The 11688-nt window shown below is 45.9% G+C and overlaps 1 protein-coding gene across 2 annotated transcripts in view; it reads right to left on the bottom strand.

Annotated features, from left to right (window-relative positions):
- The window catches only part of TP73 (tumor protein p73), a 60916-nt gene extending 49772 nt beyond the window's left edge, over window positions 1-11144 (bottom strand). The window contains exons 1-2 of one of the 2 annotated variants that reach the window (XM_024207882.2): window positions 11059-11144; window positions 9074-9197 (exon numbers count right to left, since the gene is read on the bottom strand). In XM_024207882.2, coding sequence (XP_024063650.1) covers window positions 9074-9197; window positions 11059-11117 — 183 coding nt within the window. In that variant the 5' untranslated portion in view covers window positions 11118-11144. The remainder of the gene's footprint in view (window positions 1-9073; window positions 9198-11058) is intronic. The other variant, XM_024207880.2, reaches the window with a different exon arrangement.
- Window positions 11145-11688: the final 544 nt, after the last annotated feature.

An 11688-nucleotide genomic window follows, 5' to 3' on the forward strand; every position in this document is an offset into this window, starting at 1 on the left:
ATATATCCTGAATACTAGAACAGCAAAAACAAAATCTGTACACTAAAACAGCATCATATTGTTTATAGACCATGCTGAAAATGTATATATGAGAATCTATGTCCAGTGCTAATTGTCATAATCTCCCAGCGCCTTTAATCTGCAGAAGGAAACCTATTTGGGGACACAAACACACACGTGCGCACACACACACACAGCATTACAGAGATGCAAGTGTTCCCATGGTTTCTGCAAATGAGCAAGTCCCAAATGAAGGATGCACCAGTGCCTTGGTGCTGCTGAGCAGCTAAGAAGTTTGAAGACCGACTGTTTCTTTAAACTGTAGCTCAGAGCTGTAGTTAGTTAAAGATACGGGAGAAACCACAATGCAGGGTATAGAGGCTTGTACAGATGTATTCATGTGGGACTCAGGAGCTTCAAACAGCTACCTCAGCCGGAGATTTAAATCGCATTGAAGACTTTGCAAAGCACAACACACATCTTAGATATACAGAGAGTGCACCAGAGACATGCCAACTAAGTAGACAACATTTTAACCACCCCATCCTGAAGTAGAATCTGGCGAAATTTCCTCTTGCAACATTTTGGAGTTGCCCATAAAGTTGCAACCTGTCTGATGGTCAGAACAGATGAGTGCCTCCTGGTGCTAAAACAACATGATCTGTTGCATGTGCAGAAGAGCACATAAGCAAGCATCCATCCAACTTCCGTTCTACATCAGCCCCTTCTTGCACTGGGCCACCCTGCCTGAATGAGGACTGAATCTCACGCGTGGCATTTCTCATATAGCAACAGGCGCAAAACTCAAGAAAACAGAATGAGAGCGCAATATTCTGCAGAGCCTTTTGCCTTGGGGGAGAGGACATTCCCTTTGGAGGAAAAATAATAAATCAAATGCTGTTCAGAAAAGGTAGCACCTACCGTGGTGTAATGCTGCATTGGGTCGCTAATATACAGCATTTTAGTCTTCTTGGAATTTAAAAACAACTAGGAACTTTCCCGCCACAGGAGTCATGGGGTCAGGGGAGGATGGAAAAAATAAAGAGGGTATTAATCGACATACGATAATGGAACGTAAAGATAAGGGCAAGTGACTAGGGAGAGGCAGCGCCGGGGATGCTGGGCTGGCTACCTGTCTGCAGTTTGTTGGCTTTCTCGCTTTTTCCATCTCCCTTAGTTCTGTCATCTGCATCTAACAACAAAACTCAGGCCCACCCCTTTCTCTCCCTCATGACTATTCATTAAAACACAGGGCAGGCTGAGGCTTGCCCAATGATGTATTGGATTGTACCAAATATCCCTACCAAGGGGGAGTCTGAGGGTCCTTCTCCATAATTAAATTCAGCTGGATTTAATTCCAAAAAGCTGCTTGTAGAGGATCAATGGAGCTAAAAGCCATTTGAACTGCACCTTTTATCAGTAGAATAAGGCAAATAGATTTGTACTGATGAGTGCATGAAGTGACTTTGGGATAACTCAAATACTGTGTTTCTGGAGCTGGGCAAATGTAGACATTGGCCTTTATTCATTCTATCTATCTATCTATCTATCTATCTATCTATCTATCTATCTATCTATCTATCCCATGATTCTGATATATGGCAGGGGTTGTTTTGAGTTTCCTCCTAAGGTCTGTTATCCATATGACATCAACAGGGTTTCCTTCTTTTGCTCCTGAAGGACTGGAGTTGATAGCGAGTACAATGCAGAAAGAGGCACGCTCAGCTCACAGGGTTACTGTTCACCATGTCTAGGAAAACATCTCCGAAGGAATAAAGTGGGATGACATCATTATCTCTTACACATAAAAGAGCAGATTGCCTTTAGTGAATCAGTAGAGAAGTTCCCAGAGTGTAGTCACACAAATATCCCCACGCTGCAATCCAAGCTAAATAGCAACTCATGATCCACTAACCAAACAGTAAACTACAAGAAAATATTGAGAGGAAAAATGAACATGATTCACTAGTTGGGAAGTTCTTGACAGTTCAGAGCCACAGAACAGCTAGTTGATGGGTGGCTGATTTCCTGGGTTTTCTCCCCACCAATAACCAATGTCATTCTTATGTCATTCAATGTTCTTATGTCATTGGATTGCCTCTTTTCAAGAAGAGATGATCTACCTATCCTTAGCAAGCCTGAAAAACACCAAGACTTCCCTTTACTCAGCTACATTGCAACACTGTTAATCCTCTTCCAACATGAAATCAGACTATAAGATTCCTTCACATCAAATGCAGCTTGTGAATGATCATGATGACCACAGTCTCACTCACCTACCAACCTCCCAGAAAATACATTTAAAAAATAATCTTAGGCACAAACAACTATTTGGCTGGAGACCAATTCAGTGACATTCATTATCTGAGCCATGTTTTGGATATGACAGATCTCTCCCCTACCTTGGGGTTGTGACTCTGGAGTTTCCAATTTCTGAGGACTGATGAAAATACCTGCTGGTAGTGAGGGGCTTCAGAGGTGCTGTTAGGTCTGGATCAAGAGAATTCAATTGACAGTATGGTCCAGGAACAGCTCATCAGAGCCAAATGCCAATAACATAGAAGCAAATGGTGGGAGTGGGGGGGATTATTAGCTGGAGAGGAGGAGAGTGGAAGTGGACACAGGTAGACAGATAGTGTAACTGTCCACAGCAAGGATGTCAGAGTCTGATTAGTGACCCTAGCAGAGTGCAGAACAATGCTGCTGGTTCCTTGAATAGATGGTGTCTGCTCCATTATCTCTGCAAACATTACATTTGGGAGACAGTGATAAGCTTCTTTAATGTTCCCTGAATGTACCTCCCTTAAAGGAAGGTGAAGGTCCGCTCTCCACTGTGAAAGTCACTTGACAGGTGAATAGGATTTGATGCACCACATCGGACCACTGGTCCATCAGCTCTGGCATCTTGCCTGCAGCAGTGACCTCTACCTGGTGCTTCAGAAGGAGGTGAAAAACTCACAATATATTTGGCAATTCTGCCCGTGGGGCTCAGGTGATCAGCTTACAGCCTGAAGCGTGAGATCCGACGACCTGTCTCTTAGCATGTACAGCCACAGATGTGCATAGGTCATAATATTGTCCAACTCTTAATCCAGCTAGAGCATTTAACTCTATGCCACACCACTCATGTGACCTAATCAGGCATCTCTTCACACTAAGAAGATTTGTATCTTTTGCCTGGTAGCTCATGGACTTTTTAAACATGAAACTCCGCCTTTAAAAATAAGTGCTATTATTAACCAGCAATCCCAGGTGTACTATCAGCCTCACAAACACACAGGTATTGTGGCAGAGCAAGAGACACCCAACAGCTCTGAATAATTGCAGGAAATCAATGCTGTGGCCAAAGAGGCCCCATGTCTTTTCTTTTTTCATCCAGTAATTCATTTTCTTTTACTGCTAGCTAACGATTACTGTGACATCAGCTTTGAGTGATTTTAAACCCACAATAATATTGCTGTGATCACAAAGAAAACCTGCTTTTTCCCACCTGCTGGCGCCTGACTAACATCTACGCTAGAGATCCAAGTGCACAGCGCTATGCAGTACAATACCAAGCACTGGCAGAATTCGAGAGAGATGCTATAGGAATCCTGGATGCTAAAAACTGCTTCTGGGTGGAACATCATCAAAGTCAGGGGAACTGTGCAGGATCCAGGAGTGTCAGTGACAGCCCAGGGTGAGACAAATTGGTCTGGATAAAGTGAGAACTTTACCAGAAACTTCATCCCATACTAGAAACAAACCTGAACCAAATCTGTGTGCAGATTTGAAGAATGGTGGATAATTCCCCTCCCTCAACAACACAACCCTGCCTCAGGTCCTCAGTTCAGTCAGGACTGGAATCAGAAACAGCACATCCGTATGGGAAAGGCCACCCTGGTGGCACTTCTGATCTGGCTGCACCCAGGATGTGAGAAATTTCCTGACATGCCTGTTCCCAGGACGTTTCTAGACCACAGAAAAGCAGAGAAATATCCAAATGCTTTGAGACTTATGCAGACTCAACTTTCAAGCCTTTAGAGTTTTACTGTATACAAGCCATGCATTGTAGTAGTTGCACATATCGGGGAAATACAGAACATTTCCAAATTTGTTTAGCATTTCTTAATTTCATATTCAAAAGTCTTTGGTGCTTTAAGTAGCTCCATCTATCCTTTTGCAAACCCGTGCACAAACCAAAAGTCTAACAATGTCATAAATTGCAAGGAATCTTTGCTGTGCATACAATTAAACACTGGAAAGCTAGTCACTGGCAGGTCTGCCACAAACACCTGCTTACACGATCTTTTTCAGATGTGCAGTAGCTCCAGAATTAGCCTGCTCTCCTCCTGAGAGATGGAGTGCCTGGCACTCTGAGCCAGATGCCCAGGAGACACCTTCATGAGATGCACTTTACGCCTGGCTAGACTTCATAATGGAGCTATATCTCAATATCCTTGGAGGCTTCTCAATCCCATCAGGAACACGGGGAAGAAAGAAAGCCACAGTCCACAAGCCCCATATCAGTGGAGTTGCCCCTTGGTTTGAGACAGATTGTTTTGTGCGGTTTTCTGAATGGATGGGAATTTTTAATACACGGTGGGTCATATTTTCAAAAGCTGGCACAACGGGTGCATCTCCAAAACCCTAGTGGGTGTGCATGTGTCTGCACCGATCGGAGAACGGTTCTCCTGTTGTAACTGCCCTTGCATGTGCAATTATCTGATCTCAATATGAAAACTTCTGTTTCCATACACCATTATGGACTGTTGCAGGAAATAGTACACAGTACAAGTATTTTGCTGTGCCTTGACCGCAGGCTCAATCGAAAACATGGCCTAATATTTTCTATTTAAAATAAGCCCCTTGGTTTGCATCTGCCAGTTTCTGTGGGCACCAAGGGGGCTTGTGTGTCACCACAGAAGGCAGCATGAAATGGTTCTTCTCATTAAGGTACAAACAAGGTGGCCCTCCGCATTGAATAGAATACACAATCTACTGCTAATACAGCAGGTGCAATTACAGACCTGGCAGGTAAGTACCATGTTTGAATGAAAACCCTCAACAGCCAGGCACACACACACTGTCTGGCCTCTTGTCATGGGAGGAGACGGGATCCTTCTTGAACTACTAGGACTCAACCCAATAATGATAATAATAATTTCAACACCAGATACCCCTTAATCTTGTAGACCAATAACCCAGTATTCCCGACAAAACTTCTGTGACACTGTCTCCTTCAGAGAGAGATGAAAAACTTTAGGTGAGTGATAGGAGAGGTGGCTTAAAGATGTCTTTAGTCAGGATAAAAAATAAAGAAAATGCAGCTCTGGTTGCATGGCACCTTCCGGACGTGGAAACTGTCATTTGAATTGTAAGGGTAAGAATACAGTGGTGTTGTAGCGGTGTCGGTCCCAGGATATCAGAGGGACAAGGTGGGTGAGGTCATATCTTTTATTGGACCAACTTCTGTTGGTGAGAGAGACAAGCTTGCAAGTTTGACTCGAAGAAGAGCTCTGTGGAAGCTCGGCAGCTTGTCTCTCGCGCCCACAGAAGCTGGCCCAATAAAAGACATGACCTCCCCCACCTTGTCTCTCTTGCGAGGGCAAGGGCAGGAGCCTGTACAGTGTGGTATTTATCAGATGACTTGACATGTCATCTGGACACTATGCACCACCCGCTTTATGGATTTGCTCTCTTTGGTTCTCCAAGAAACTAGTAGCTGTGGGCTAGAATTCATGTCACATCTCTAATAACAGCGCCTTCCACCGGAGGAGCTTGCAATGCTTTACGAAGACTGGTGAACTGAGCAGCACAACCCCCAGGTCATGAAGTAAAGAAGCACCATTATCCCTCTTTTGCAGATGCTTAGGCAGGTCACTTAAACTCAGAGAGTTTAAGTGACCTGCCACGGGTCACAAAGCAAATCAGTGGCAGAGCTGGGCGTAGAACCCTGGAATCCAGTAACCACAAAACTATACTGCTTCCCTTAGAAATCTCTCTACACCTCATGAGCACTTTGCCTCAGAAAAAAGAACTAACAGCCACCTCCTTTACTCAACACATATGCCACTTTTATTTCAGGCCAACAGGATCATGTGTCTGTGCTTTATTTTTATACTTGTGAGCCTGCTACACATTTTAGTGGTGACAGATAGTACCAGCTGGACTCATCTCATCCTGAGCTAAGCAATATAATGTACAGTCCCAAAGCTGGGCCAGTATAAATGTTTACTAACAGCTCATTATATCAAATTAGTGCTAACATGCACTGGCAGTTAGCTACACCCTCTGCACATGCTCCCCTGTTCTAAGCCAGGACGTTAGGAATCCTGCATGCTCATCAGCCCATGGCATGTGTCCTGCAGTATGATGTGGGCAGTAGGATGCCCCTCCCCAGCAGCAATAACCGGTTGCATGGAATTCACACTTGGCCCAGCTTATGTTACAGCAGGAATAACGAGAAGGGAGGCCGCGGCCAAAAGGCTGGGGCAGCACCACAATTAGCATTTCGCTGTCCACCTGATCCGTCTGCCAGGCAGACAAAGGCTGCGGAGAAGAGGGAAAGAGGCCCACAGAGGAGGGAAAAGTGCAGACGGAAGGAGACTCTCAGGACTTTTAGGAGGGAAGCAGGAGGTTTGAGGAGGGAAATTTAATAAATGGGCAGGAGTTCTGAGCACTTGTCTGTGTGCTTAACGTTAAAGAGGGGACGTTCCCAGGAGACCAAACCTGTTTGACAGGGAAGTTTTGACACACTAATCTCTGCAAACCGTGCATCAGAGCGGCAGAGACATATGGAGTGAACAGTTCTAATCTAGACAGGTCAGAGCGATTCTGTGTGTGTTTTCTATGAATAATAATGCTTTGCGCTTCTCAACACTTCTGTGAGGACATGGGGGGCCTGCCATTCAGGCTGACAGATGCAGGGACTCAGGCACAGAGAGGGGAAGTGACTTGGTCAAGAACATGCACAGGACCCAGATCTCCTCTCCTCCTAAAGCAGGGCTGAGGTGCGAAGAGCATAAGTAAAGTATCCGGAACCGTGTGTGTGTCTCACTGTCTGTGCAAAGAGTTAGGGGAATAGTGGGTGGAGGTTCCTGTTCCAGAGGAGGGCAGGAGAGCCTGTGATGTGTCCCAGCGAGGGCCATGACAATAAAGAGGGAAACATTCTGATCCCTTTGGAGCGCTCAGCCAGCGGGAAGCAGCTCATGTTCACTTCCCGCAGGAGCGGAACATGTGACCATCTCATTAACACTAGCGGGGGGGTTGTGAGTGCAGGTTTGCCTGAACCAGCCCTGCTTTCATTCTCTGCAGATCAGTACATGGATTAATGGACAGTGTGGAGGAAAACAGACCTATTGAGCGATCAATATCAAGGCAGTGGATCCAAATGCTAGAAAGAACACATTGCCCAGACTATACAGGTTTTCAATCACTAGATAAACTGGACTGCACAAGCCTCTGTGTCTGCATTAGCCCATGAAGTATGATCTGGAGACAGTCTGAGGCCCAGGGCAGGCATTCCCTGCATATACTAGGACAGCTGGCTCTGGTGCAGTTTGTAAAAGAGTAACATAAAAATTGCATATTATGGATCAGTGATGCTGGCAACTTTATGAGAGGAACTTGCTGAGAATACAGACTTGGTGCTTTTTAAACCTCTACTCAACATATGAATTTACTTTATTATAGCCATTGTTGTGAAGGTTCCTAATAACAAAATGAAGGGTCTGATCTTACAAAAACCTTACTCACCTGAGTAACTTCACCAGCTACTCGCATGAGTTAAGCTGAGCTTACATGAATAAAGATACGCCGTCTTGGGCCTTAATTTTGGTGAGCATGGAAAAATTCCCTGCAAACTGCCATTGTCTGAAACAGCAAGAAAATCAGAGAGCAAAGCCCACCTCAGTCTAGGGAGCTTCTGTTTTATTTTGCTCTTTCCCCACTTAGAATCAATCACATCCAATAAATGCTTAAAACCCTTTCTCCTTGATGGACGTGGCATCTCTTTTCCTAGCCCTAACCAAGAGACTATGCAGACAAAAGTACTAAGAACCCAATCTTGCCTCCACTAAGAGCCACAGAATCATAGAATATTAGGGTTGGAAGAGACCTCAGGAGGTCATCTAGTCCAACCCCCTGCTCAAAGGAGGACCAACACCAACTAAATCATCCCAGCCATGGCAAAGCTCCTCTTGACTGCAGTGGGAGCAGGAGTGGGCCCTCACTGAGTTATGCCTGTAGAATATCTTACAAATGACTTTTACCACGCAGCGTGTTTATACTTGAGCAATTATAGGTTATTTATGTTGTTAAATGGTACTTGCACAGCTCTCCACCTTCATTATATCCGAGAGCCTGTGTCTTGCGAGTTCAAGCAAGCAGAGGCATGAAGCAAGTGTCTCAGTGCAGCTACTATGACTGAAGTGCTTTAAACTATTCCAGCTCCAATAGCACCTCCCTCTGTGCTCTGCTGCCTTCTTGTCTCAGGGGTTTGATTTTAGCATGTTGCTCCCACGTGGGATACTTTGGGCCATGGGGCAATAACAATAGCTGCTCCTGATGAGTATATGGATGGGGGGAGTCCTTCATCAAGTGGCCAGAGTTGCTCTGTGTTTTAGCCGGATGTTTCTACAGACAAGAATCAAACAGGGACCACCATGGTCTATGGAAAGCACCTTTGCCAGGTGACACAAAAGAGAGCCACCCCGTGGTCAAGCCGACAGACACTGTACTGAGGTGATCTCTACTCCATGTCTTACCAGGACACTAACCCACGTGCTGTTCTGAAACAGGCACCTCGTTGGACAATCCAGTGAAACTTATTAATAAGGGACTGCTATTTTCCTGGCCATTGTATGAGGTGGCTCCATAATGCAGTACAATTAATATGGAAGAGCCCTGCTTATTCCATTCACCCATACAATGACTTTTGGCCAGCACTGACTTTGTTTGGCTTATGAGCCAGTAACACAGAAATAAATGCCTCCATAGTCCACTAGCAGCCCCTTGAGCCATCCAGTCCCCCAGGAGGGAAACAACCTCTTATTTAAAATTACTATCTTTCTTGTAACCTGAATGCACTCACCATGACTGATTCATTCATACTCCTCATCTGGAAGACATCCATTGTGACCTCGGTTTGGTTAGACACCTCACTGCTTCCTGAATGACTGGATGGAGGGAGATCAAAATAGGTGCTGTCTGGTTCCCTGAGAAAAGGAGATGACATGTCTTCAGCTCCCCCATGCAGCTTTCATCAATCCCACCCAATAGCTTGGCCTTCCCTTGAACTTTGACCCCTTCAGCCTTTTGTTTTCCCAAGACAGGGCTTGCACCCTTGAGCACATTTCACTTAGACAAATTGGTGGACAAACAAAGCGTAAGACTCAGAGGACTTAGAAGTTGTCACTCAATAGCGATCGATTAGCCAGGCACAGCATTTCTTCCTTCCGGGAATGGCTTTAAGTTATAGAACAGCTTGGAGGAGAAAATGAAATGGAACACAGTCCTCCTTCCCTATTTGATCAGGATGCTAAGTATAGCGGCCAGAGAGGTTGCAAAAGCCGTGGTGCCATTAGAAAATGCTGTGTATTTAACTTTGGAATGCTCGTTTCTTAATCAGGCAGACCCTGCGTGGTGTAAGGAGGTCAGGCCAGAGAGAGAACCACTACAATAGGAGTGGGTCTTACCTGATCCATCCAGCAGAGGGCACATACACAAGGGCCTGTCCGTCACATCCACCTCTCCCACTAAGCAGGGGCCTGATCCAACGCCCATTAACGCCAGTGGAAAACCTTCACATCGGCATTGGATCCCTGTGCAGTACCGTCCAGGGCGCTGTGGCAACACGACTCCATTGGAGCCACATGAACCGGGACGCCTCACGGCAGCAGCTGCACCCAGGGCCCCCAAGTGGGGCTATGAAGGAAAGATAATGCAGCCCAGGACTGGACGCTCTTGTCTGACTAACCTGTGTGGGGCTAGAGGCGGACAATGTGTATCCCTCTTGCCCTGCCAGTCTCCACCCACTTGCCCCAATGTGGAGTCTGGACCACACAGGGAGGACTCCAGGGTCTTGAGTGGAGGGACAACGCTGCAGAGAGAGCTAAGCGGGGAGAGCCATGTGTAGAGAGCACAATCCCTTGTGAAGACGGGCAAACTCTCCAAGCAGCCATGTCAGCTAGAACAACCCAAACTAGCCTATGCCAGCTTCCCGCGGCAGCACTGTGTGAACCAGCCCTGCTTTAATTCTCTGCAGTCCAGTACGTGGGCCAGTGGAGTGTGTGTGAACCCTACAAAGGGCTGAAACAGGCTGGTAAGACTCGATGAATAGAGGCAGGCAGGAGAGCAAAGCTGGGCACAAGCTTGGCTGCTTCCATCTCAGCAGAACTTAAGTCCCTTTGGCTGTCACATCTTCCTAGTTTCTTTTGACTTTCAATGAGCACTTCCAAATAGTCCCCTCCAAACAGTAACGTTTGCTACAGCAAAAGGCAGTGCCTGGGCGTTGACCTTCAATCAGCAAGGGGGAGACCAAATTCGAGCTTTGCTGTAGTTATTTTTTGCAGCATTTTGAAACGCATCCTTGCATTTGTGGTGCAGATCTAGAGCATTAGCGCTGGTGGGGTGGGGTGGGGTGGGGGTAGGTTCAAAAGCAGCCACTAAAACAGGAGGCCAAATTTTGGGTGCCCAGGTTTTTGCATGTGCAAGTTATGGACCAGATCCTGTGAGGTGATGGGTGGTTTCTCATTCAAGAGGTTCCACGATCTCTGCTCTCACTGAGTTGTCTTACATCAGGACCTCCACTGATGCAAGGAGATTGGGCTGGTAAAAGGTAGTCTGAGCAGACAAATCTGAGCTATTTTGCAAGCAAAAATCTGAACATGAAAAATTCATGCATGAAAACATGGGCATGCAAAACTGGGCTTGCAGCTTAAGAGACTGGGTAGAGGTACCTATAAAAATGTTTCCCTTTTAAGTCCTCCTCAACCATATGAGTCACTAAGCATTAAACAATGATGGACCAATTATTTCCCAGAATGAGTTTTAGCACAACGGTCAAGTAGCACTTACAGTGTGCTCCAGAGATGTTCAAACGTCGTTCCTTCATCAGCTGGAGAAGACTGGGACATCTTCACAGAGGGGGAGTCTGACAGAGGATAAATCACTCTGGGCCCAAAGAAAAACAGCATCATTAGTGTTGCCACAATGCATATAATCAAAACAGCCTGTACTTACACAGCACCTTTCAGACAGAGGTTCTCTAAGTGCTTTACAAAGTGTATATACAGGGGTGTGCTCTGAGCATGCAGGGGGGTGGAATAGACGATCAAATGGTTCTTTTCCATTTCTTTATTTCCAGGGCCTGCACGGTGAATCTCATGTATAATAAAATCAAGATACAATAAACTCAGTTTAAGATAAAGTAGATTGAAAGTCCCATATTGAGCCATTACATCACAGCATGTGGATAACAGTGGGCTCTAATTTTAGGGGGGGAAATGGAGGATCCCACTGGATATAACCCATTGCTGAAAATCCCCCACCCTTGGTTTTCTCACTGGCTCCCAGTTTTGCTCTGCCACAGCCCCTGGTGGAGTACAGCACTCTCAGACGTGCCCAGGGAGCTCACATGTAGCTCCCCAGTGACGTTGCACTTGGAACCAGAGCTCCATAGAACTCATTACATTGAAATGTTGCCAC

The sequence above is a fragment of the Terrapene carolina genome, unplaced genomic scaffold, assembly GCF_002925995.2.
Source record: "Terrapene carolina triunguis isolate 2854851 unplaced genomic scaffold, T_m_triunguis-2.0 Scaffold714, whole genome shotgun sequence".
Classification (NCBI taxonomy): Eukaryota; Metazoa; Chordata; order Testudines; family Emydidae; genus Terrapene; species Terrapene triunguis.